General features: G+C 34.3%; 1 protein-coding gene across 2 annotated transcripts; it reads left to right on the top strand.

Moving 5' to 3' along the window:
* The first annotated feature begins 54 nt into the window (after window positions 1-54).
* ABCC13 (multidrug resistance-associated protein 11) lies at window positions 55-27665 on the top strand. 2 transcript variants are annotated; one of them, XM_018123455.2, is made up of 36 exons: window positions 55-200; window positions 679-719; window positions 837-924; window positions 1665-1817; window positions 1949-2080; window positions 3055-3155; window positions 3867-3930; window positions 4983-5234; window positions 5737-5806; window positions 8875-8935; window positions 9639-9726; window positions 10964-11082; window positions 11450-11547; window positions 12906-12972; window positions 14694-14811; window positions 14934-15050; window positions 15164-15244; window positions 15350-15598; window positions 17506-17607; window positions 17696-17763; window positions 18400-18531; window positions 18638-18785; window positions 20150-20433; window positions 20586-20742; window positions 21675-21850; window positions 21934-22045; window positions 22156-22209; window positions 22665-22787; window positions 23485-23583; window positions 23749-23841; window positions 23980-24090; window positions 24169-24330; window positions 24439-24626; window positions 24938-25127; window positions 26383-26550; window positions 27207-27665. In XM_018123455.2, exons 1-36 carry the CDS (start codon window positions 69-71, stop codon window positions 27285-27287), a joined length of 4479 nt encoding a protein of 1492 aa, XP_017978944.2. In that variant the 5' UTR covers window positions 55-68; the 3' UTR covers window positions 27288-27665. The 2 variants fall into 2 exon arrangements, with proteins under 2 accessions (XP_017978944.2, XP_017978946.2); XM_018123457.2 differs by lacking the exon at window positions 1665-1817.
* Window positions 27666-27792: the final 127 nt, after the last annotated feature.

The raw sequence follows: 27792 nt of genomic DNA, 5'->3' as shown, positions 1-27792 counted from the left end.
CTCCCACTAGAAAAAGACAGTTATACATCCCATCCCTGTAACACTAAAAAAACTCCCCACCAAATAGCATGAAATCAACTCCCAAGTGCCTCCCAGCTTCTCCCTCGCCTTTAAAACCGTTTTCTTTTGGCTCCTTAACCCAAACTGATCACCCAAAAATGAAGCAACTCAAATTTCTCCTTTGCCCCAAGTCTCCTTTCGTAAGTCCAACTTTTCTTGGATTCTGTTTTCCTTTTCATTTTCTTGGCAACCAAACTAGTTTTTCTTGGTCCACTGAAGAAGAATGTTTCGGCTCTGTTTTTTATTTTGTGTTGGTTAAAACTTGAAACCTCTGTTTGTGTGTTCAGAAAATGAAGGGACATGCAAGGAATTTCCTTTTTCTTTTACCTCTTTGACTTTAGGGAGACTCTCTATTTTCCCTCGGATTTTCTCAGGAGCCAAATAACGAGGGTTTTAAGCTTTATACATTGTGCTCAACCTACGGTTGTTTGCCGAGAAAATGAGTTGGAATTTTAAATTTTTCTAGTAACTGAAAAGAAATAAGATGGAAACTACTTTTCCATACCTTACTTTTAGTTTGAATTCTATCTCTCTCTATCTCTCTAGTTTCAACTGTTTAAAAGATACATGTGATATGTTTCTCACTGTGGTTTTCCTATTTTATTGTTTGGTTTCCAGGTTTGGGATGGAAATGGCTTCTCGCAATGTTTTGATGACTTATATCCTTTTCTTAATTTATGAGTTATTTATATATTCCGTTTAGTTTTTTTACGCTTCATTTTGGCACAGAAGCAGTAATTGTATCTATGAATTTGGCTTTCCTTATTCGTGTTTACGGTCTTAGGTTTTGGTGTAAATGCAGCAACTATCTCCATGATTTGCATCCTTGGAATTATGAGAAGAAGTGCCAGAACAAACTGGAGGGTAGGATTCTTCTCTATATACAGCTATGCTCTTTTCAATTCTTCTTTTTAATGTCTACTAAGAAATTTCCATTTAAGGTTCATGCCTCTTGTATGGAAATATATTCACCTTTTCTGTTTCTTTTCCAAAAGAATAAGATATTCGCTTTATGTACACAAAATAGCCATCTTTATTAGTCCTAAAAATTTATCAACAAATAGCTTCTAAAAAAAGCATGTGTTTTCTTAATACGACAGTACATTCAGTGTAAAGTTAGTTTTGATGACTACTTTGTGGTATTTGATCCTTATCCGAGTAGCTGGTGAAAACTTGACCTTCATCATCGTGTTGAAATTCTTTCTTATTGAGAAATTAGAGGATATTGAATAAGTTCTGCCTTTTCTTTTATTCTTTCCCCCTTCATCCTACCCTGTTTAGTTTTATTGATTCTCTGTTAGTAAACTCAATACATGTTCTGCTGACGTTCTTGATTCCCTCTTAGCTTTCTATGGCAGATATATGGTTTATGTATCAGCTGTTGCTTTACTATTTAGTTCTAGTCCTTCATTATTGGTAATAACTAAAATATGCTACTATTCTTCATGACCTCCTTGCCCCTTTCCTTCCTTTTTCTTTTCTTTTGATTCTAAATTTTCATCTAGATTTAAATTGGTAGCAAAACAGTGGTTATGGCTCTAAATTTTCAACCTGAGCAACTCACAATATGTAGAAATGCTTCCAAAAAAAAAAAAAAAATCTAGATAAAATTTCCAGAGAAGATCCTACATTTTGTAGCAGTCATTGGAGCGTGTTTGTCATGTGTGGATGTGGTTTTGCTTGCGAAGAAAAAATTTCATGGAGATTTTGTTGCATATCATGAGTGGCTTTTCAGATGTTCGAATTTCGTGGTCTGGGTAAGGTTTCCTATCTTTAAGTCATTGGCTTTGTTGTCTGGAACTTTAAGCAGTGTTCTTTACTTTTAAGAACGTTATATTGGTATCTTAATGTTGTTTCTCTGATTCCTTAATTTTGCAAATGTATACAGGCAACTATTATATTCTCCTTGAGGTGTGCCTGTTTACAACACATATTTTGCGATCTCGTCTTATGTATATGGTGGATCATGAAACCACTGTTTGGAGTCCCCCATTTGCAAATGGCATTCTCTTCATTAGAGGTATTACTTTGTTTTCTATAAGAAATTTATTTTAATATATTGAGTGGTTCTATATAATTTATTGTGCTCTTCATGATTCCAGTGGTGTTATAACATTCCCAATTGGGTGTGTGGGTGTCAAGCCTGCTTATTGTGTACATGGTTTATCTATGTTTGCTTCATAGGCCGTGTAATACATATGTCAAATAGGTTCGAGGGCTTGCCATCGCATAACATGATCATATAGAAAGTTGACCCTACAATAAGATAGTGTGATATCTTCTCAAAGTAACAAAATAAAGTTCAAAAGAATAAGATGCTATATGAATGCTTTTATGGTACAATGCCATCAGAAAAGTTGGACAAAAGACACAGATGTTTATTTGAGGGCTAAAAGAAATAAACATTTCTTGGAAAATGTTGACATACTTAAATCAATTTTGTTAATTAATATCCTACTGCATGCAGTTTCATTTTGGAATATCTGCCTCTATTGTCTTCGCTGTGGTTGAATAAGTAAAGTTTTGGGTGGACAGACTTATTTAAGTCACAAGTTAATACCCTCTAATAAATGTCCTGCACAAATATCAACGGTGCCTGTGTCGAATGTTCATGGATATGACTGTCACATATATTGTTAGAAAGCAAAACTTTAGCCATTTGGTTTTAGTTTCCAAGTTTAATAAGAGGTTAAAGAACTAGCTCTTGTAAAAGCATGCTTTGATGTTGATAAGACCAAACTAATGATGTGGAATGCTTCTCATAATCAACTACTGCTGATGTGTTATAATAATGTGTTCCATTTACCGCCTTTTCAGAAAAATAAAAAAAGAAAGAAAGAAAGAAAAAAAAAAACAACTACAAGCTAGAATGCCTGTCATATTCCTTCGAGGCAATATTATAACTTCTTCTTGGCAAACTTTATGTAGTAATTCTTCTTGGAATTGAATTTTTTAGTAAACCAACTCATAATTAATTATAAATCTGTTGGGCAGGTTTTTGAGTGTCTTCAAGAGAGCTCTATTGTATTTTTGGATATCATGTTCTGCCTATCCATTAACTATATTCGGATAAAAAGGGCATCCACCAAGAGCAGGTATGATTTGGTTAATGATTTGCAAGCACTTAGGTTCTGCCACAGGTTATATGTGAATATTGTCCTTTGTGTATCCTAAGTTTGGATGCTTAAACTGTTTGGATATGATTGGTTGATATAATGTCATTATTGGACTTGCTCTCAAACATGCACAACGAAAATAGCTTTCCCTCTGCTTCCAAGTTCCATGGAAAAGAAAGTAAAACAAAGAACAAGCAATTCTTCCATACACTATTGCTTCCTTAATCTTGTTATTACTCAATAATATGTTGTGTCAGGTCAGCAGCAAGAATTTCATTCAACCATTCATAGTATTTTATAGAATTTGTTTGATCTTGTGATTTTCATCTTATTCCTTCCTTAGTATTTGTTTTCCCCCAAGGTTGGTGGACACACAGAGGGAAGCCTCTTGACCCCCTTTCTATCCTTAACAAAGGCAGTGTGAGGTCCTTGGTACAATTGCCAAAGGATTTTACTAATTAAGCTAGCTAGAAGCCACAACCTTTTCTACCATGATTGTGCATTAGATCCATAACTTAATGAGATAATAAGGTGTGATGTTGGAAGATATTACATGATATGTATTCAGCTGATCAAAGTCTCACTTGATGATTGATGCCATAGGCACTTTGTTGAATATCACTACTTTGTTTTTGTTCCTCTACATTACTGAGATTTGTTGGCTAAACTCTTTGCATTCACAAATTGTAGCCCAATGGAAGATTCACTTCTTTGTGCTGAGATGGACGCTGAGGAAGGTTGTCAAAGGGATTCTGTAAGTAATATTTTTCATCTTAACTTTTCTCATTTATGCTTTTGTTCTATTTGTATGTGAATCTTTTTTGAAAACAATTTAAAAGTGTGCTCTTAGTATTATTTCTACTTTTTTTTTCTTATATCAAAAGAGTTTGAATTCTTCTCGCCCCCCCCCCCTCCCCCCCTTTTATTATCAATGTCATGGATTCTCTCTTTGTCCCAACAACATTTTCCTTCTCCTCCCTGAAATAACCGAAATTCTATTGACCAAAACTGATTGAGTCTTCTAAATAAAGATGATTTTGTTCCACATTGGTTGGGTTTGTAGTTTGCATTGGCTTTATATTCAGGTTTAACCTCTCTACTAATTGTGGAATTTTGAAGTATGATCTCAAATGTGTCCTAAAATTGCCAGGAAGCACCAGGAATGCATCTAAACATAAATAGGATACTTAGTGATTATTAACAGCAATTATTTTGTAAGCGCCTCAAAACAATTTTCTACTCCTAGCTTTTCCATTTGATGATTTAAAGTTTTTCTAATTTAATGGAAGCTAATAAGTTTCCATTCTGTTTTATAGTACATACCAATCCCTTTTCTTTCCTACAGTTTTAAAGTCCCATTAATTTTCATTTTTTTCTATCTTTCCATTAATTTTGATGAATATGTACTGGTTTGATTATTATCAAAATAATAATTCTCAGCTTGGCGTGATGCGTGCATGGACACACTCAGACAGACACACACAGAGATGCTACTAACTGCTGTGTGTCAGCCTTTGTAGGAGTGTAAAATTGCTTTCACTTGAATGCTCTAGTCTTAAACTAAACCTAGTCTGAAAAATTCTATTTGACATGCCTGCTTGCAACAGGGGCCCTCCTTGACTTTTGCATCACATGTAGCAGCTTCTATAGGCTTACCATCCAAGAAACTGCCATTTGAAATCTTATTGTTTCTTAAATTTTGTATTGCCAGTACAAAATGTCTCTTATTTTGCTGCTTAATGGTCTTTTACTTTCCGAAGTAAATAAACTAATATTAATTTTTTCCATCTCACTTGGTTGTCAAAGAGAAGTACACAGGGCTTTTGGGATCATATGACATTCAGATCCATCACATCAGTAATGAATCGTGGTTTGATAAAGCAGCTTGACTTCGATGATTTGCTTTTGCTGCCGACTGATATGGATCCTTCTACATGTCATGATAAATTATTAAGCTGTTGGCAAGATCAGCAAAACAATTCTTGCTCCAACGCATCATTTCTGGGAGCAATCTTCTCTGCTTACGGAGGGCCATATCTTCGTCTAGGTTTATTGAAGGTATTCTTTTTCTTTTAAGGAATGCTCTCTTTCCATGTAAAAGTAACACTATGAAAGGAGCGGCCATATGGTAGTTATTTATTCTTTACCAATAAAAAATAAAAATGGAAGCTTATGTGTTTATAGATCTTTGTGTTACCAGAACGGTTGGGGTTTGTTTGTGTTTATAGATCTTTGTGTTACCAGAACAGTTGGGTTTTGTTTCTGATTTATTGTTTATTTTTCTTCTGTTTGATAAGATATATCTAATATTAGGAGTCCTACACCTGTTTCTTCTTCTACTTTATGCTTGTAAATAGCATATTCCTTTATGTCAAGCTGGATGTCTTGGGATCAGATCGAAGTACTTATAAATCCTTTAGAGGAAAATTGAAGTGTGCTTGCCCATGGGAATTATGGGGTTCAACTTGCAGAAAAAATAAAAGATTTTTGACTGAAGTTTTCAAGTTGCTTTATGAATTTTATGTTTTTCCAACTAAATGTATAATTTCACCTTTTGCAGGTGTTCAATGATTGCATTGGTTTTGGTGGACCATTGCTTCTGAATAAGCTAATTCGGTTTCTTCAACAAGGTTTGCATAGTTCTAATTCTTCAACAAATGGCAGTTATCAACGAGCTTTTAATTTTGTTCTATCACTCATTTCATTATTTTAATATTTCTCTATGCTGCAAGGTGATTCTTTCCTTGTTCCCAGTTCCACTTACAGTTAAAATCAAATACTATCTTACTAAATGTGATAAAAGATTTGACTTGCAAATGTTGTCTTATACAACTTACTTTGCAATCTATGATTCATCGCATGATTCTGTTTTTGATTTTAATAAGATTTATAATTTTTGTCGTATTAGCTCAAGCCTTTAATGACTTCGGTCTTATTATTGTTTTGTTTTGTTTTTTTTTTTTTTGGGCTGTTGCTTCTGTCCCATTTGAGATGATAGAGAGAGCTCCATAATTATAAAAGGATTATCTTGGATACTTGGATTTTAAGTGTTCTACAAATTTCTGCCTGTTTTACGGGATTGATCACCTGTCAATAAAAGGCATCCTGGCCATTACCTAGGTTTTGTTTGGATTGAGGGGAATGATGGGAAAGGAAGGGGAAGGGAAGGAAGAGGACTGATACGTTCTTGTTAAAAATTTTTGACTGCATTGAAAGTTAACCTGTACTCTAACATATCATTTGAATATACTAGTATTTTCTTAACATGCAATTTGCATGTGAACTAAGTTGCATGTCAAGTATTAATAATTTAAAAAATAAACATAATATCTATATTTTGATTAAAACTTATAAATTTTCTGTTTAATAATAAAACATTGATAAGTTAATGAAATGTAAAAAGTGATTTGGTTTGATCACAACTTTGTTATAAGGTAATTCAAGTAAATCTATCATAAAATCTTATTAGATCTAAAATAATAAAGGTTGTAAAGGTATTTGGACATTTGAAATATTTAACACCCTTTAGTTTCTATCTAAAAATTTACATTGATTAGTAACAGAATAAAAGATTGTGAGTTGATTGGACTACAACTCTACTTTGAAGTATTCCTAAGAAACAATATAACAAAAATGATGAGGGTATTTTTTATCTTCTGAAAAGTTTTACACTACTTAAGTCATCATTCCCTTCCCTTTCTACTCCTTAACCAAACAAGAGTACCCTTGTGTTCCTTTCGCTCTTTGATTTAAGCAATTGAACAAGAGGAATTTTTACCCTCTCCTCTCTTTCTTCTTTGGTCCCTCCAGTCTCTCTCCTTCCCTGCCCCTCATAGTTCCCAGACATAGCCTAAAGCAAAATGTATATACAGTATGTCAATTTAACTTCAGAAGTTCTTCTATATTATAACTTAGAATATGGTGTAGAGCATCTCTAGAGTCATACCAATACCCTTGTTCATGTATGAGTATGCAGAAAGTCTTAATCCAATTTCTAGTAGATTTAGAACTTAAGTTGAATTCTGCTTTGAGGTCATGTGTGCTAACTGGAGGGAAATTCCCCTTGTAGCATGCCTATCTATGAAGATCCCAAGCAATAGTGGCCTTTCCTTTAAAGGGATTTTGTGATCACGATCTTTGGTATAATGGTCAAAGTTTGTAAATTTGGGCCCTACAGTAGGTTCTATCCTGAATTCACAAGGCTGGAAGAGTTATTTAAGAGTGGCATCTCTGGAGGAAAGTTAGAGAGTTGCTTCACAGTGAACAGGGTTGCTACTGTCATAGAAAGCTTGCCACGTTGGAAGTCTACAAGAGGCCTACCTGGAAAAAGTTGCATTTCCATATAGGGAGAAGGTTACCTGCTGCCAAAATGAAAGTTGCTAAGAGTGAGGCTACCATTTAAGTTCTCCGTGTAAACATGGTGGTTCCGTTAAGGCCCCAAAGTTCTTTCCAACAAGCAGCTTCATGTAAGTTTTTGGGGCCTCTCCATACTTTGTCATTGCCTACAATAGATTGTAGTATTGACTCCTTTTAATAGAACATTTGTCTTTAACCCAAAAAAAAAAAAACATATGAAGGTCTTAAATTTCCAAGAGCAGTAATTTGACATGTTTTTGAGTTCTATGAATTATGCCATATTTTCTTAAGTTTTTCAACATGGTATCAAGACTCCAGAACTTGTAACATTTCATCCAGTGCTAAAAGAGGACCAAATCAAGACTTCTAAATAAACTCAGGTGGCCAACAAAACCACCATCAACATTGAAAATATTTCAATCAAGGCTCTTCGATCTTTTCTGCACACTTTCACACGGTGCCATATATCTTTATGTGTTGAATAATATACAGAAATGTTCGAAATATGTGAAGGTTCTACCTCATATCAGTCTAGAGGTGGTAATTAAAATGCTAATTGAAATTTGCACATGTTATTATTTATTAACGACAAACATCTTCTAAAGCAGTTTGCACTATTAGTATTTTTAAGATCATGTTCTAGATGGAATTATTTGAGGAGAAATAGATGGCCGTTGTGGTTTTAGTACATAATTTCTATCTTAGGAAGAGTAGCTAAATTATGCAGCTCTGGGTTCTTTAGGATTGCCACATACTGGCAGCATAAATTACTTATTTTTAAGGCAATCATGTGTTCTCAATATACATGATTACTTTCTCAAGTTGGTCGTTAGGAATTCTTGGGGAGAATTTCAGGTATATTTTCTTATTTTCTTCTTCTTCTTTTTCTTCAAATTTTTATTTTCCTTCATCCTCAGAAGGGAAAAAAATTTCTCTTTATCTGTTTAACCTTTTTGGCATGGTGCATGTTGTTTCATACATTAATGATGCATGTTTTGTTGATTTTGTGAATTTGTGGTGTTTTTCTCTCTCTTATGTATCCATAATGAAATAATTTAATTGCTTTAGATCACAAGTTGGAATTTATGTTATATACATATTTGATTATGTGAACACTGCTTGCAGAATCTATGAATTCAATTAAGCCAAGCTTCTCTCTCTCTCTCTCTATCTATCTATCTATCTATGAAGTTTTATAGCTTTTTCATGAATGGAAAATGACTTTTTCTTGTAATCTATTTGTAACTAATTGGTGCTACGTGATATTTAAATTATAATGAAGTTTTAATTGGAGATATACCTGTGTTGACATTGCTTTTGCTACTTGTTTTTCTTTTGTCAGGTTCTGGAAGTTTGGATGGCTATGTTTTTGCGATATTGTTAGGCCTAGTATCAGTCATCAAGTGAGCTTTTTCCTAAACAGTTAATGATGATTTTATACATTTTTGTACTTGTTTCTTTCTGCATTTGTGTCTCCTTGTATTGCTTAGCTCAAGTAAGTTCTGCAACTTAAATGTGTTCTAAAGTCAAGTTTCTCAAGAAAAATATGTTCACCAGAGTTTGGGGTATATACTTATTTGAGATCAATATCAAGTAAATTATATCTGTTACATGCACTGGATTCTTGTTCGTTTATTAGTTCTTGACCGCTTGTAAGCCGAGAATATGAGGACTGATTTTGTTGTCACAGTGGCTTAATTTCTTTTAATCCTTATCTACATACTTTCCAAAATCATAATAAGCATTCATCAGGAGAGAAAAGTTTACACCAAACCAACTATGTGTTGCTGAAGTGGCAGTCTAATGTGGAAAAAGGTTTTAGACCAGAAAGATAAAATCCAGAACAGTACTTGAAAGTCAGTATGTAGTATAATGTATGTGTTTGCAATGTTGTTCATTTTTTTAATGAAATATATGCTTTAAGAATATTCTTTCCCTTCCTCTTGTTCCTGTACACTTCATTTCATGTAGCACCTTTTACCTCCTTTTGTTCATTTTTTAAAGATCAATTTTGTCTTGAAGAATGATGCCAGACTACTTATGTTGCTTCATGCCTGTCTGCATTTAAAAGTAATGATTAATTAATGCTTATTCCCTATCTTGCAGATCCTTTTCTGATACGCAGTACACTTATCATCTTTCAAAGCTGAAGCTAAAGTTACGATCTAGTATCATGACTGTTATCTATCGTAAGGTATGTTGATTATATTTCTTTTAAATTTTTCCAATGTGAACTTTTATAACTAAAGATGTACTTTGCTTGTGTTTGGAAAAGATGGTAAGTGTTATGTGTCAGATGTCCTGGATGAAAACAAGAATTCCTTGTCCTTTACTTGTGTTAATGAGTCTACTGATAAGAAATGCATTTGCACGTTTCTTTGACAAAGATTTTATCTTTTAAGACCTTGTCAGTATTTTACAGAATATTCTGAGGAGGAAGTTGGAAATTTATTTCCACTACTATGTCCAACAAAATATAAAACATAATCACTCTGGCTCTTTACTATGTGTGCAACGTTGTTATGCAAGACGATTCAAAATGATGGTTAACAATATTGGGAATGGATGGATTGGAGAGCATTTTTAATTGAGTGTAGTTACTTTTTCACATATACTGAAAAGGAAGACATATTCTTACCTTTCACCAATTGAAATGGTTATTATAATACTAGCTGCCATTTGTTACATCATTGTAGACTTGTTGGCTGTTGCTACCCTCAAAGTTTTTCTATCATGATAATTCCAACTATATACGATTTGGTGAAAATAAATGATTGATTGGGATGGAGAGGTTGGTTATGAGCATAAGATGCACTATTTATCACTTGTTTGCTGCCTCTAGGAAACAATAATTTTAGTAAGTAGGTTATAATGAGTATGAATGCCAAGAAATGACTAGTACTATCCCTTTTTCCTTGATATGTAGAATGAAGGTAAGATTCGTTAGGTGACAGATTGAGTGAGAGTAGCAAGGATGGGGTACAATGTTCTGTTTCAAATTCATACTCAACGAATGATAATCTTAAGCTAGTTTACAGTTGCTGTAGCGTTTTTGAAATTTTTTTTTGGTAGTTTACCTTTTGGAATATTTTTGGAATGCAATTTAATTGTTCCAGAATTGGTGGAATAAATGGTTCATTTATGCTATTTATGATTTTTGCAGATGGAATTAGGATGCCCTTATTCTTGCTTCTGTATTATGCCTTTCTGTATTATGCCTTTCTGTTTTAATATTTGCTTTGATATGTTTTAAGAGACTTTCTGGGTGCCATTACTGGTCTAGTCTTTGTCTCCCTCCTACTTTAGTCCCTCTGTTTGGTTATTGTTGAGTTTGATATTTCTTGATCTATTTCATATTCATTTGGGCCTTTTGTTGTATTGCATTTTCTGATTTTTATCATCAATTTTACATTCACAAACTTTCATCTCAGTGTCTATATGTTAGCATAGCAGAGCAGTCAAAATTTTCTGAGGGGGAAATTCAAACATTTATGTCTATTGATGCTGATCGAACGGTCAATTTGTGTAACAGTTTCCATGACCTGTGGAGGTAATTGCTTAATCACACATAATGCCAAAAGCGTGCTATTCTTTTAATTGCATAGTAAAGAGTGAAATATCTTTGTGGAAAGAGGTGGAGACAGTAACATATATATGTTCCTAGCATTGAAAGCTATCAGTGCTGCCTCATTCTGTATTTTTATCTTTATTATCACAAAGTTTTGAAATCATGAAATAAGAATCATGAAACACAAATAGTGGAAAGTCTTATCATGTTAATAGTAATATAATTAGTGTTTCTTTTCAGATAAAAAGGTCAACTGCTTGTACTGCAAAGTCTAGGTTGAGTCTAAGTAGATCTCTTGCATGACCTATAGCTTACAATTCTTATACTATTCTGTCTTTCAATGTTTCAGCCTACCTTTACAAATTGGAGTTGCTTTGTATCTTTTGTATACACAAGTCAAATTAGCTTTCATGTCTGGACTGGCAATAACTATCATACTTATACCAGGTATTGCTACAATCAACACTTGCTTTTCCTTTTGAATATTGATTAAAACTAGATCTTAAGTTAGCAATTTTCTTTCATTGGGTTCTGTAGTTATCACCCATTATTTAAATGTCTTGCGCTTGTATGCTCCACGTAGGAGCATTTGGTCAATTCAGTGTATGAAACTCTGTTTGTTTTAGCTTTGATAATCAAGAAAAGACTACACATTTTGTATGTGCATTTTTATGTCTTTATACTACTTGATGGTGAAATTTATATGTTCTTGTGGTTGATTTTACTATTTCTAAATCTACTGGATTGGCCTTTTTGTATACTACTAAGTCATAGATGTATTCATTATATATCCTCCGTGGGCTAGGAAACTAGCATCAAAGCTTACTACCAAAGCCATGCCCAACATGTTTTGATTTAAAAGTCTCCGTAGCTTTATTGAACTTGACAGGTAGAGGTTCTTTTGTTTTTGGTTAGATGTTTTATGAGGTACATGCCTATGGTTTGCATAAGCTTATTTAACACTTTCTTTTCAAAATAAATTCTCTGTGCAAAAAAAAAAGGGCAGAAGAGAAATCTCAAGTGTTCATGTATAGAATGAAACTTTAAAAGCTCATAATTGCAGCATGAAAGAGACTTTAGTTATTTTCTGCAAAATAACATGTTTTCAAGCATGAGGTAGAACAAAGTAACTTAAAATATCCTAAATCTCAAATGTCTGTTGCTGATGAAATTAATAGTTATTACAAAAACTGATGTATGCTAGACTAAATAATTATTGTGCATAAATGGAAAGCTTTGCATTCTCTTTGAGAAAATTGGTCAAATTGTTTGATTTCTATAAAACAAAGTAGCAATAAAAATAAAATGTTATTGAAATCTGTTGCATTCTCTGAAGAGAAACTCTTCAAATTCATTTTCAAAAAAATAAAAAATAAAAAATACTAATTACTATATATAAATATTTTCAAGCAGAATTGGCATGAATTGCAATAAATTTGCAAGAAATTATTTCTTAAGTGATTCTAGCTTGTGCCAGCTGTGAAATATGATGTTATCTGTGTTGGGAATATTGTTGTAAAACTTTGCACTCAGTTCTGTGACCATGGTTTTAAGTTACAAATCTCCCAACATTATTCAGGCTTGTTGAGGCCTAGTGCTATAATAAAACTAAAAGATCGTCTCAGTTTGCCTTGAACACATCATCATGTGCGATATTAAATGAGAAAATGATGCAGATAAATACTCTAGACATCAGTCTAGAATAAGAAAACTATGGAACTGCTTCAATGCTGCACGTTCCTTGCTGGAGATTTTCTCAAAGGATTTGGCATTTGTTTCTTATTATTGAATATTCATATCTGCAGTAAATAAATGGATTTCTGAATTGATTGCAAGTGCCACTGAGAAAATGATGAAGCAAAAGGATGAGAGGTGTGTATATTTTTTCACATCATTTTCTATAGAACTTGAAGTTCGCCAAAACATTGAGTTTTTTCTTTCTTTGAAACATAATTGTTTTCTTCCCAACTCATTGTTTGCTTTCCTAAAGAGGATTTATGACACGGAACTCTTTGGATATAAATAAACAAATTATTGATAATTTCTGGATGCCACTTATGGTGATGTGGCTGTCTTTTGCTTGAAGACAATGTACTTTGAAAAGGTTGGATATTTATCAGCGTGTTGTTTTGTTAGGTGCAAAATCATTGTATTATTTGGCCGTAGGGATGTAATTTCTTTTTCCAAAATGGACTGCCAGATTTTGATTGACAAGAGAACTAGTAGAATTAGTATTTGGATATGGAAGTTCTTATCAATGATGGAAGAGTTCAGACAGTGAACTCTGTATTGATGAGCATTTAAAGTTGCTGGAGTAGCATCTACATCCTCCAAAGAGTGTAATTAAAGCAGTTGAAAAGAAATGTAGGAGGTTTTTATGGGGAGTTCCTGATAAACAAGAAATTTGGATTGGGACATGGGGGTGGTAGTGCTATAGGCATTAAAAGAACTGGAGAATGGATTGTGACAGCAATTTCGAAACACCTAAGATACCTAAGGAATTTGCACATGAAAGCTGATCTTCATGGTTAAAGTGGATGCACCTGATGAAGACAAAAATCAGAAGCTTATGGAGGTTAAAGTCCTCAAATGATGGTAATTTGGTTTGGAGGAAGATGTTAAAAGCGAAAACATGAGGTTGGTGATTGCATAACACCTTCTGGTTTGACTGCTACTATCAAGCGGGGCCTTAGTTGATCAAATGGATGGAGATGTAATGTTGAAATTGGTTAAACCAAAAAAGCTAATGTTACTTATTTTGGGAAAAAATTGAGATTGAGATTACTTGCAGCCCAAACTGGGAAACAGACCAAATTTGACAACAAGCGAACAAATTAAATGGATTCCTAGTGGTAAAGGAGAGTTTACAGTTAAAACTGCTTGAATGGGTGTTTAAACAAAAGTTAGCCCGACAGCATGTTTTACTCTTGTTTGGCTTAAGCACAACATATCTGGGCAGAGCTTTATTCTGTGGTTGGCCATGAAGTGGAAATCGCAAACAAGGTAGTAACTAGTGCAACAAGATGGTCATACTTCCCCATTTTTGTGATGTAGGTGGTCCTGTTGATGAAAGCATTTCATTCATAGTTTTCTTTTGGATTTTCTACAATGGTTTGGGAAACAGTGCTTCCTGTAGCAGATTTAGCAGGATTGCTGAAGATTGGATGTGAGCCTAGATGGATGTTGAAGAACTTTTAAGGAGGTGATCTTGGGAGCTCTTTCATGTTCATGTAGCAAGTGGCTATAGATTCTGGATTGAGTAAAATAGTAGTCTTTATAAAAGTGAAGAAGTTGTGGGAAGAGATTACTGCAAGAAATCTGCAATGTGAAAATGAAGTTCAGATAGGACATAATAAAATTTATTTTAATGACTAAGAATGGTACTGTCTATTTAGGTGTCCTCTAGGAAGCCAGTGTACTGGTGGAGTATGGTGATTAAGGGTGTATCCCTTTCATTGTTCAAAAGTTCTTTTCATTTAGCCAAAAAAAGGATATTGTTATTATAATGGTGAAGATAACAACCATTACGACATAAGAGAATCATGTATAGAACTAATCATAGAAAGTATTTATGTTCAAATGTTCTTTGGCAGGATTAGAAGGACAGGAGAGCTTTTGGCACATATTCGCGCATTAAAGATGTATAGCTGGGAGATCCTTTTTTCTCGTTGGTTGATGGATACAAGATCTTTGGAAGTGAAGCACCTAGCTGTATGATGCCATTTTTTTAAGTCTTGGACTGTTTTAGCTTAATACAATTAACATGATATATTCTGTTTTCTACTAGTAGTTGGATAGCTTTTGCTTCTTATAATTGAACTTTTGAATTTTAGACACGGAAGTACTTGGATGCTTGGTGTGTGTTCTTTTGGGCTACAACACCAACTCTGTTCTCTTTATTCACATTTGGACTCTTTACATTGATGGGACATCAGCTTGACGCAGCAGTGGTATTAGGCTCTATTTTAGCGCATAATGCCTTGATGATTTCAATTTTGGTTCCAAACGTTGTGTATATCTGAAGAATAATATGAAGCTAATTTTTGTAAGAATCGTTTTGCAGGTTTTCACATGTCTTGCTCTTTTTAATAATCTGATTTCTCCTCTCAATACATTCCCATGGGTTATCAATGGTCTTATTGATGTGAGTTACCATGTTCCATGATCTTAGTTCAGACTCTCCATACTTAGTTACTATTGAGAATGGAGAAATTCTCAATATGCCTTATTTTTCCTTGCTTTGCCACAGGCCTTTATATCTACAAGACGATTGAGCAGGTTCCTTTGTTGTTCAGAGAAAAAATCTGAAGTGGAACAAGCAGATAAATTCCAACCAATTTTTTCAAATGACCAGTCTGATCTTGTCTCCAAAGATATGGCTGTAGTCATGCATGATGCATGTTGTGCTTGGTCAAGCAGTAATGAAGATCAGAATTTGGTTTTGAATCATGTCACACTAAGTCTCCCAAATGGTCTTTTGGTTGCGGTAATTGGAGAGGTAAAATCTCTCCTTGAGGCTATTTTATTGTTCTCTCTTTTTTTTTTCAGTGACATCTTTTCTTTCTAAGTGCTCACTTTTCATGACATAGTAAGAATATTGACAAATTACAAAACAGAATTTTCTACAAAAGAATGATAATTTTGTTCCTACTCAATGGAAAAAATATAAATGTGGAATTTGTGGGATATTAAAATAGTAGAAGGTTTTAACAAGAAACTAAAGACTATTTGTAAAGCAATGGGATCTATTATGAAAAATTGAGCAGAAGTTAATTAGTAATTCTAGAAGGGTTCTTCTGGAAGAAGAAGAGGTACATGTACCAAGAATGGTAGAGAGGAAGACTGGAGCAAACCCTGAAGTATCGAGCTCTGTGGCAGGTGAGATGGTGAAACAAGATGTAGGAAATGGGAAATATGAAGGAATGAAGGAGTAAGGAATAGGAATAAGAATAGGTTGAGAGTGGAAGATCTCAGTGATGATTGGAGAGATAATTCTAGGGAGTGAAATTTTAGACTTGCTATGATGTCCTGGTAAATGACAAGGTGACCGGTGGTTATTGTGGGTTTTGTGACAGGACATTTGGAACCGTGCTAGCTGTACTGAGAAAGGAAGAAAAAGGGTAACAATTGTGTGATTTTTAGGGAAAAGTTAAGGGGAAACCTCCTTAACTAGCTCCATGTTTGTGCCACGAAGCCAGGCTCTCTAGAACGTCTCAAGAGTGGAATTAACCCAAGAATCTTGCCAAGTGTTCTGAGGTTACTTCTATTGCTTCATAAGGTAGTATAACCCTACAACTTGTTCTAGTGGAAGTAATCCTACCACTTGTTCCCATGGAAGTAACCTGACCAATTGTTAAGGTGGAAGTAACCTTATTACTTGTTTCGTCAAAAGCAACATTATCACTTGTTCCAATGGAAGTAAGCCTATCACCTGTTTCAGGGTTACTTCCGTTGCTCCATATGGTAGTGTTTGTCAATACTGTATGGATGAGAGCATTTGTTTTTCTTCTATTAATGGTATGTACTGGTACCAATTTGTTTTGGTTAACATTTCAGATTTATCAGCAATATATAATTGGCATAAATCCTAAGAAAGCCCCTTTACTGTATCTGTTTATTCAACTAAGCCTCTTACCTTTTATTGCATTTAAACAAGCCTTCAAACTTTTATTTTAGGTCAAACAAGCCTTTCCGTCTAACAAAATTTAATTGCCATTAGACTCAAAGTCAGCTTTCCTTTTTTGCCTATTGAGGCATATGACTTGACTGGATGACGTGGCCACATGGTAAAACCAGAACTTAGAATCGTCCGTCGCCAATCGACACCGAATCACAAAACAAAAAACATTTTGCGATTACTCATTCAACCATTTCCTGCCATGAGGAAAGTACAAATTTGTTTCAAATCTCAATTAGAGAAATTATCTTATCTAATATTTTGGCGATAGCATCAGCTTTTCATGTTCCATTATGTTCATAATATTGTGCATATTACTTCATAGCTTGGAATTAGCTGATAGGTTGGGACCCTTTCATGTGCTGATTCTGACCTCCTGAAGTAGTTGTTACTAATTTGATTTTTGTCTATGTCAAATTTCAATTGCTTTACTAATTTCTGTCAGTATAACATATAGACATCTTCAATGAATAAATTAATTTTAATTGTATTAGTAAGAGTTTCCATTTGCAGCTTCAACTGCATAATTCTGTTCGTATAAATTGACATCTATGAAAAGTAAAGTAATTTTAGTTGTATTAATAAGAGTTTTCTACTTGCTGCTTGCATGGTAGAATGAATGAAATGGATCTCAGCAGCAGACACACTTATAAACCTTCACTTGTATAACTGTATGTGGAGGATCCAACATTTCCTGCATCCATCTCACTACTATTTCCTTTGTTCAGGTTGGTTCAGGCAAATCATCCTTGCTAAATTCAATACTGCAAGAAACGAGGCTTGTTCATGGGTCAATATATTCAAGAGGCTCTTCTGCATATGTACCACAGGTCTGTATACTTGCACTAGGTTCTTCAGGTGTCTATACCTTTTTACTTTTTTAACATATTCTTTTATTTGCATTTGTTGATATTGTAGGTTCCATGGATCTTATCTGGAACAATACGTGACAATATCTTATTTGGGAAGAATCAAGATTCACAAAGGTATAATCTTATTGAGATAGGAAGTTTTTTTCTTTGTTCTCTTTCCTTTCATTGTATGGTGTAGATGTGAGTTAGGATTGACTTAGAGTAGTGTTAAAATAGCAACTCTTTCTCCTCTTTTGTTACTTTCTATGCAATTAATATTCTATCAAGCAGAGCAAAAAAAAAAAAAAAAAAAAAATCTATCAAGACCATTGAATCTAATTATCTATGCATAAATATCATGCATGTCAATTTTTGGAAAATGAGTTAAACGATATGTGTGTGCGTGATAGTTAAAATTCTATCATGTAATGGAAACAATTTGATATATTTAATCAACTTGAAAATTGGCATGCTTTATCAACATGAATAATACTTCAAATCCAGTGTTTCGTTCAAGAAAATATGAATTACATAAAGAGATTGGAAGGGTGAAACAGTGGAAAAATTTTTTCTGGTGTAAGTTGATCTTAGATGCTTAAATGTGTGTTTGAGTGCTCCATCTCATATCATATCTGTCATGTAAAATGAGTATGGGAATCAATTTTTAACATTTGAGCGTGCTATACCATTAGGAGAGAGAGAGAGAGCAAATGTTGAACCAGATATTTCTCTAATTTATACTATCTCTATATCTTTCTATATATTGACCAGGTACGCGGACGTTTTACAGGCATGTACTCTAGATGTTGATATTTCATTGATGGCTGGACATGACTTGGCTTATATTGGAGAGAAAGGAACCAATTTATCAGGTGGACAGAGAGCTCGACTTGCTTTGGCAAGGTTTCAAAATCTTCATGCACTTGTTGATACTAGCTTCTGGATAGATTCGCATGAAGTTTATTATTTATTCTGACAAATAATTGTTGCCACACATTGCATGAAACAGGGCCATTTATCAGGATTCTGATGTTTATCTGCTTGACGACATCCTCAGTGCAGTTGATGCACATGTTGCTAAATGGATTTTACATAACGCTATTCTTGGTCCTCTTATGGAACATAAGACTCGAATTCTTTGCACTCATAATGTCCAGGTTATTTCCCTAATTTACATTGGTTTTGCTCCATCATTTAGGTGTATATTTGCTTAGACAGTGATATAAGTCAATTGAGTGTGCACAACATAAGCATTTTCAAAACACTTGTTAGAAAAGCATTAACTATATTCTCTCATATTTGGAGTGTCAGCTTAGGTTGGTGTTTAATTTATTTCCCTGAAAAATGTTGGCTGTGCAACTGACATGGTACAATCAAAAGGGACAAGTAGGAGTAGCTTGTTCGAAGCAAAAGAAGAGAGGTGAACAAACTGTGATGGAATCATTAACCATTAACACTTAAATCATCTTAGACTTAAGGGTGATTTTGTTTCGAGGTTATACCATATGATGCACTTGTTTTGAGGTTTTATTATATATTATGGCACTATATTCACTGTTATTCATCGAATTGGACTATTGGCTATCCTCATTCTCAAAACTGCTGTACTTCTTGAAGCATTTTGGTCTGTGCTTAGTTGTGCATGCTCCAGTTCTTGATCACTAGTATTAACACAGACATAAGATGTTATGCTTCTTTGCTCTGATAAGGTTTTTTCTTGATCTTAAAGGGAGACATTGTACGAGATGAAAACTGCTTAAATATGTCCATGTTAGTTATTAGGATCATTGAGCTGAACATTATTAAATTTTTTTTGACCATGTTGTAAGCAAACTCCATTTTTGGCAATTTCATCTTAACTTTATGTTTATATAAGATGAGAGTTACTCCTATTTTGACTTGTGTGAGTGAGTAACCAATTATTAGTAAAGCAGAATGAATTATTGCCAATGATATCAGTTTCATTTCATCCCAGGTATTTGCTACTTATTCTTTGTCATGCATCTGGTATAAAGTAATTAAAGGCTTCAGATGCTAATGTTGGCTGCTGATGTTAGTTTCATAGCATTCAGCCTCTTATTATGTATTCTGTTGGTTCAGTCAATCAGTTTTATATTATTTCTAAACCTCATATAAGACTGGTGGAAAAATTAGTAGTATAGAATAAAGAGAAAAGAGAAACTTGATAGGAGCTTAGAGATAAAGATCTGGTCCCTCTCTTTTTCTTGTTTGTTTGCATCATAAGCTCTTAAGTAAATCTCCATGTGAAGACCCTTCATACAAGCTGCAAATGGAGCGTGAATTGTCTGTTGCTATTTATATATATTTTTGCATCTAGTTTTAGTCTCTGTTTCACTGAGTTTGGCTCTCCAAAAAACTTAAATGTTGATTGTAATGGTTGACAGTACTTCACAAAAACTAGTTCATGGTAGTGATGAATATGATCACGAAGGAACTGATTAGTGCATATTTCCAGTAATTTGTTTTTTGCTATCTGAATTTTCCTTTCAACCCTAAACAGGCAATATCTTCTGCTGACATAGTTGTTGTAATGGAAAAAGGGCATGTGAAGTGGGTAGGAAACTCAGCTGACTTGGCAGAATCTGTATATTCAGGGTTTGCTTCAGTTAATGAATTTGATACATCTTCATATATTCATAGTAAACTATACAGCGCAAATCCTTCCAATATGGGCAAACAAAGTCTCCTGATGGAGAAAAATACTGATGATGTCCAATTGGAAGCAGAAGAGATTATTAAAGCTGAGCAAAGAAAAGAGGGTACAGTTGAGCTTATTGTTTACAAGTAAGTTATTGTGTTACTACACATCAGTTGGTACTTTGTTCTTGAACTTTGTCTTGAAAGTAACATGTCAAACGTATCTTTATCTAGAATCCATTGCATGTCTTTGATTATTTAATATTTGCCACTCATTAATTAACTGTTTTCTTCTGCAGAAAATATGCTGCATTTTCCGGTTGGTTCATTGCAGTTGTAATATTCCTCTCAGCAATTTTAATGCAAGCTTCTCGAAATGGAAACGATCTGTGGCTATCATATTGGGTTGATACAACAGGGAGCAGTCAAGCAAAATACTCCACATCCTTTTATCTGGTAATCAGTTGCCATTATTGGATATACAATTGCAATAGCTATGTATGCTTTTCTCTTTGGAAAAGTTGTCGAGTAAAATATTGCATAATGTCGGTAGCAGTAGCTTACTTGATGGGCTCTCTGCATTTTATGTTGTTATATGTGGAATAAGCCATGATTTTGAGTACCATTTACTTGAAACTTATATCCTTCACTGCCTTCTCTTTGTTTGGGGCTAAATTTTAGAACATATATTATCTTTCTTTTTTTTTTGAGAATAACATTTGTTATCTATTACCTGGTAATGTAGTTTCTTTTTTTTTTGTGGAAAGTTTCGTTTGCTATGAAAACTATTTCGGTTCTTTTATTGGATTTCAACTGAGAAATCTCCAACAATCAACACATTTAGCTTATGTACTAATTAAATATAATCTCAAATATTAGCAAGAGGAGTGTGCTTGAAGACTTGTCCAAAACCAAAGCAGCCAAGTTGAACTGACTTGAAAAGTCAATGGCTGAAATCCAATCCAATCCAAGCCTGAACTAGTTGCCACCTTTAGCAGAATTAAAGTGGCCAAGCTGACCTGAACTCCTGCAACCTGACTTCAATCGGTTGAAACCTGTCCCAATTCAACTTGAATTGACTTGAAAAGCTGACAACTTAACATGATCAACCCATTGCCACCAAAATTTATTCATGGTCTGATATTTGCAAGAAACTTTTCTTGATAGATCTTACTACTTTGCAACCCATCTTGTTTGACCACTATTGGATTTTCATTCAAAGAATTTTACATGGCTGTAATTTTTACTTTTCCTCTAAAGGCTCTAGGCTTCCCAACTCAGTTCTTATTAGGTAGTATGTGCACCTCTCAAATGTGCCTTTGCTATTCAACCTTTAATCTACTTGTTCATGTTTTATTTTCTGATTTACTTAATAAATGGTGGCGCAGCTGGTACTTTGCATCTTCTGCATCATAAATTCTTCTCTGACCTTGGTGAGGGCATTCTCATTTGCATTTGGTGGCCTACAAGCTGCAGTTCAGGTGCATAATACACTGCTTAATAAGCTTATTAATGCACCTGTCAAATTCTTTGATCAGACACCAGGTGGAAGAATACTTAACAGGTTAGACTGAGATGCCTTATTGGAGATCATGGCAGTTTATGATGTATAAATACATATAAAACTCTACATATTCTACCATGTAGGTTCTCTTCAGATCTCTATACAATTGATGATTCTCTCCCATTCATTCTCAACATACTCCTGGCTAATTTTGTGGGCCTGTTGGGAATAGCCGTAGTTTTGTCCTATGTTCAGGTATTTCTGGACATTCATTACTTTTATTATGTGATCTTCTGATATTCTAATATATTAAATACAATACCCCAAGCAATGAACTGTTGATTAAAAGGACTTGAATTTTATAGGTCCTTTTCTTGCTTCTACTATTGCCATTTTGGTACATTTACAGCAAGCTACAGGTATTTACTTGACTTTTTCATGTCCATTCTTTGAAACACATTTAGCATTAGTTAATCCTTACAGAACTTAAGAAGGTGTATCTGTATATTTGTATACACACCTGTTACATGTCCTTGTCATTAGGGACACCACACGCATAAATGCAAACATGTTTGAATTGAGAATAGTGGAAATAACTGAAATTTTCAAATTTCAAGAAACAAAGAGGCTGATAACCCATAGAAATGGAGCTGAAGTTTAGAATTTATTGGACAATTGTATGTATTAAAATGGATGTGAAATCCTTAGTTCCAGAATATAAGAAATGATTTTTAAAGAAATTTTTAAAAGAAAAAAAGCGTTGACTTTGAAATGTGGTCGAGTTCAGTGGATCCTCTGGATTAATAATGCCCATCTTAAGTTTGTAGAAGTCAATTTTATTTAGGTACTCTTTACTCAGTCAAAAGTTCTGTAGTTCTTCTACAGGTCGACATCTAGGGAACTGCGAAGGCTTGACAGTGTCTCGCGCTCTCCTATTTATGCATCCTTCACGGAGACACTTGATGGATCATCCACTATACGAGCTTTTAACTCTGAGGTAGATATTTGGATTTTGACAATCACTGATTATTAGTTTTTTTTAGCTGATCTGCATAGGGCAAATATTGTGATTTTTTTTTTCCTTTTGTAAGTGTTTTATCCATTTTGAAATATTTTGTTCCTAGGATGTCAAACATTTTTAAGAAAAATCATAATTGAAGCATTGGTTGACTTTAGAAGGAACGCTGAGCCATTCAACCCTATACATGGAAGAACATTTTGAGTTGGGCTTCCCATCTTGAAACTGTGAGAGATAAACTGAAGATGAAAGCCTTATAAAATATTTTGAAGAAGCTAGAAGCTCATAATGCCTCTGCTATTTATGCAAGGAATTTTCATGGAAAAACTGATATTATAAGCATATGTCTTAGGGCATCATCTCTGGCTGTACACTGGGGAACACTTTAGAGTACCTTATACAGTTTGATGCCCATTGTAGCCTCAGTTAACAAATATGCTGTAATTGTTATAGAAATCTTAATTTTTTATCTTGAAATAGGTTTATTGCTTTTAGTTTTAGGTCGTTAACACCTTGAATTTCTGTGTCCTTTGTTATACCATCAGGCTTCCCTCTATTTTTTGGGAGTTCAAACCTTGTCTGTACTTATATTCTTTTTGGCAAAGAGGGTGAGTAGATGGTACTGACAAGTGAGGGGAAAGAACCCTTATTGACAGTTATGACTGGATGTGAACAGGACTATTTCTTGGCTAGATTCACTGAGCTTGTAGCACAGTACCAGATAACTTCTTATTCAGAGTTAACAGCAAGTTTGTGGCTTTCCCTACGTCTTCAGGTATCATGTGATTCATGATTACATACATGTATCCAGTTTTGAAAGTTATCTAGATATTTTGAACATTTATGCATCATGTGAATGATATACTTTGAAATTCTACCTGTAAGGCTGTAACCGCTGCTGCTTTTTTGTTTTGTTTTTTTTTTTTTTGTTCTTCTACAGTTAATAGCAGCATCTATAATCTCATTTGTTGCCGTGATGGCTGTTATTGGATCTCGTGGAAGTTTACCAATTAGTTTTGGCACCCCAGGGCTGGTATATTCCCTCATTTCTTAAAATTTGTGAACTTATATGTTTCTCATTTTAGGAATAAAAGGAAATGGTTGAAGCTCTATCATATTTCCTTATATTTGGAAACTAAATGAATAATTTGGGTCGGATGTTCTTCTACAGGTAGGATTAGCCCTCTCATATGCAGCTCCAATTGTTTCCTTGTTGGGAAGCTTCTTGACAAGTTTTACTGAAACAGAAAAGGAAATGGTTTCTCTTGAGAGAGCTCTTCAGGTGTAGAGATAGATCTTTTCTCTTTTCATTCATATCTGTTCATTCTTACTGGTTATGTACTGATTTTATTCTTTCTAGTATATGGATGTGCCTCAAGAAGAACTCCATGGATTCCAGTCTTTGAATTCAGGTTGGCCCTTTCAAGGAGTGATTGAGTTTCAGAATGTTACCATGAAATATATGCCATCTTTACCAGCAGCATTGAATGATATTACCTTTACCATAGCAGGAGGGAAACAGGTCAAAGCCATTTGCAGTTTAATAGTTGCAACTTAATCATTCTATGACTATAAGTATAAATTCCACCAATGGTGCTATTTTTTTTTTATTTTAAAATTTTATTCTCAGGTTGGAATAGTTGGAAGAACTGGTGCTGGAAAATCTAGTATTTTGAATGCCCTTTTTCGCCTGACCCCAATATGTAGAGGACAGATTTTGGTGGATGGGCTGAACATAGTTGATATTCCTGTTAGAGATCTTCGTGCACACTTGGCTGTTGTTCCCCAGAGTCCATTTTTATTTGAAGGATCATTAAGGTACTCATCTACAATCCTTTTTTTGTTGATCACTTGTCTGACATATGTGGTGATCATTCCTAGCTGCAGTTTCTTATCATATTCTCAGTTTGTGATAATAGTGGTAATATATAATTGGAAGATCTAAGGTAATCTGCATATCTACACCATAAAAAAGGTTAGAAGGTCATTTGATGTTATCGCCTTGCTATCATTGCTCTCCCTGGCTGTCTTCTTAGTACACCATATCAAGATCGTAATCAACTTTTGCTTAATTTTTACTGTGTACTATTTAATTAATGCTCTGTTAATGTCTTCCTAATTATTTCTAGGGACAATCTGGATCCACTCCAGATCAGTACTGACATGAAAATATGGGATATTTTGGAGAAATGTCATATCAAGGACGAAGTAGCAGTGGCAGGAGGACTGGATGCTCATGTAAAGGAAGCTGGGGCATCATTTTCTGTTGGGCAAAGGCAGCTGCTTTGCCTTGCACGTGCTCTTCTCAAGTCTTCTAAGGTAAATCAAAAGAAGAGGCTTTTATACGGAATAAAATTACATTATCTTAGTCTAGTTAAGTGTTAGTACTAGAATGTTCAAAACTGGTTGCCAACGACAACTCAGTTTTTAGTACAGGTTTAGTTGCTTGCATAAAATGTTTTTGTTGTGTGAGAATATAAAATTATTTTTGCATGGAAAATTAAATTTTCAACGCTATGACATTCCTTTGTTTTGGAGGATGTGAATGTAATAAAGAGATATTGCAGTAAGAAGATAAATTAAAAGGTAAAAGACCATAATGTTACGGTGCTCTGCATGAAGTGTGGGAAGCGAGTCTAGGTTGGCTAATTGTTGGCTTGCTTTTTTCCCCCCACAGGTTTAGAGAAGATTGAATTTAACTTAGTGAAATGATCTTCACCATATGTCTATATATATATATATATATATAGTAAAGAAACAAGAAAGAAAGAAAAAGGAGGCCGTGCCTGTGACTGTCAAGTGTTTAGAAATATATTTAGAGGATTTTGTAGAGTTAAGGGACTTACTGAAAATGGACATGTGGGGGAGAAACATTTCAAAAGGTTTTAAGGGGACACTTGACATTGAGCACAAATTAAGGTGGACAAATGGAATTGGTTTCCACCATTAATCTAACATATTTACTAACCTCTTCCACTTGGGTTAGATTAACCGTCAGATTGAATAAAACTACATTAGGTGAAAGTCTGGGTTTGTTTCAATCAAAAGTTTGTGGTGGACAATGTAATAGACCCTATAATATAGATTTGCAGTCTAGTTGAGATCGGTGTTAAATCTAAAAATATAGCTTAACCAATTCAAGCTAGATCTTGGTCGCAATCAAATTGCATTAGATACCTATGTCAGGATACAAGACATGCTTTTGACCCTAAATTGGATGAATTCAATATACAATCATGATATTATCACTATTATTATCATTTTGAGGTAATAACATTTTTTTTATTCTTTAACTGAATCAAGTCTTAAATGCTGCTTGTGGCACTTATCTGGTTGGGCATCTTTCAAACATGCTTAAATGCATCATTATTTAATTCTATATTGCCTACTGTTTTCTTGGTTGTGATGGTTTTCGATTTCCAAGAGAAAAAACAAAAATAGGGGAAGAAAAAACAAAAATAGGGGAAGAAACTTTGGAGGGTCCTTGAAATTGTTTTTGTGGGTAAAATATGTGGGTTATGAATGTACTTGTTTGGTGTCGGAGGGAAGGTACTAACAATATTGAATTTTTTAGGTTCTTTGTTTGGATGAATGCACAGCAAATGTTGACATGCAGACAGCTTCAATTCTACAGAAAGCAATATCCAGTGAATGCATAGGAATGACAGTGATCACAATTGCACACCGTATTTCAACAGTTTTGAATATGGATAATATCTTTGTTCTCAATCAAGGAACCCTGGTGCGTTATTAATTCTATATTTTTTAGTAACTGCTTATATTTAAACCCTTCCCTCTTTCCCCTGCAGTATCCAGATTTTGACAATGCATATCAGATGCTCTCTGATTCTTCAATTTGACTTCTTGAAGTAGAGTCTAGGATTTGCGATTTCAATCGTAAAATTACTTTTATACTTTTCCTCTGGAATAGTATGACCTCTTTTAAGCGAAGTTAGCCTTTAAGCTCTTGCACAGAACTGAATATGGATGGCAGCTAGTGTTCAATTCTCAACCGGAGAATTGAACATGAGTTTGAAGAGTATGACAGCCAAGAGTCTTAGCCATCTAGCTCTAGTCCAAAAATTGATTAATAGAAATCTGATCACCAGAAATGATTCTGGTTGGGTAAATTGAGCTATATCCTTCCTGGCCATTCAAGACTACTGCAAATTTACTTTTTATTGCACCATCGTTTGGTATTTTGATATTGCCTTGTCATGCATTTTGTTTTGAGATGTAAAATTTCAAGTGCTCATTAGAAGTTGATCCTTGCAAACAGTTTGTTGCTTCTTTCGAAATCAGATATAACTTGTTTAGAAATTTACTGGTCCAGAAATCTATTACCACCACTTCAAGTGACAAATGACTGAAGAGCTTTTCTCTTTCGTCCTTGAGCAGGTTGAGCAAGGTAACCCACAAGCTCTTCTACAAGATGACTCCTCCATATTTTCAAGCTTTGCTAAAGCTTCTACAATTTGATACATAGTAGGTCTTTGAACTCACTGCTGCAAGTGGTCTATCATTGTAAAATCATTATGTTGTACGCAAAGTAACGGAGTAAAATATCCTTATCATACAAGGCAGGAACAGCCAAAATTATCAGTTGCGACACTTGACAGTAACTAGGAGAACTTGTCAGCTGATTAGCAACGTGGCAAATCACACCTAGATAAAAAAGATTGGTGATGATTCCTGTTTACATTAAATGGACTCGCATGTTGCGACAGAGAGAACTAATTGATCTCAAGTAGCCTTGTATTTCTTCTTGTCTACAATTTCTCTGAGAGACATAGCTATGATTTTTGAAGTTGCAGCCTTAAATTTATCAAAACAAATCTAGCTGCTATTGCTGATCCATATTTTGGTCTCTTCTTTCCAAGTAATTATGTCATTGGTTGCTTGCTTCCCATTAAATGCTTGCATGTCCAACTATTTTTCAGTTCCACTATCTTAGATAAGTAGAGATTAGAGAGTTATGAGCATC

Source organism: Theobroma cacao, chromosome 6 (assembly GCF_053813885.1).
Source record: "Theobroma cacao isolate CCN51 chromosome 6, ASM5381388v1, whole genome shotgun sequence".
Taxonomy (NCBI): domain Eukaryota; kingdom Viridiplantae; phylum Streptophyta; class Magnoliopsida; order Malvales; family Malvaceae; genus Theobroma; species Theobroma cacao.
Note: the sequence above shows the minus strand (reverse complement) of the source record. Positions and strands in the feature narration are given on the sequence as shown.

Coding starts and splice junctions, on each gene's coding strand:
- ABCC13 (XM_018123455.2), top strand. CDS start 69: ATGAAATCAACTCCCAAGTGCCTCCCAGCTTCTCCCTCGCCTTTAAAA. Junction 15,599..17,505: donor TGGTTGCGGTAATTGGAGAG/GTAAAATCTCTC, acceptor TCCTTTGTTCAG/GTTGGTTCAGGCAAATCATC. Junction 25,128..26,382: donor CTCTTCTCAAGTCTTCTAAG/GTAAATCAAAAG, acceptor TGAATTTTTTAG/GTTCTTTGTTTGGATGAATG.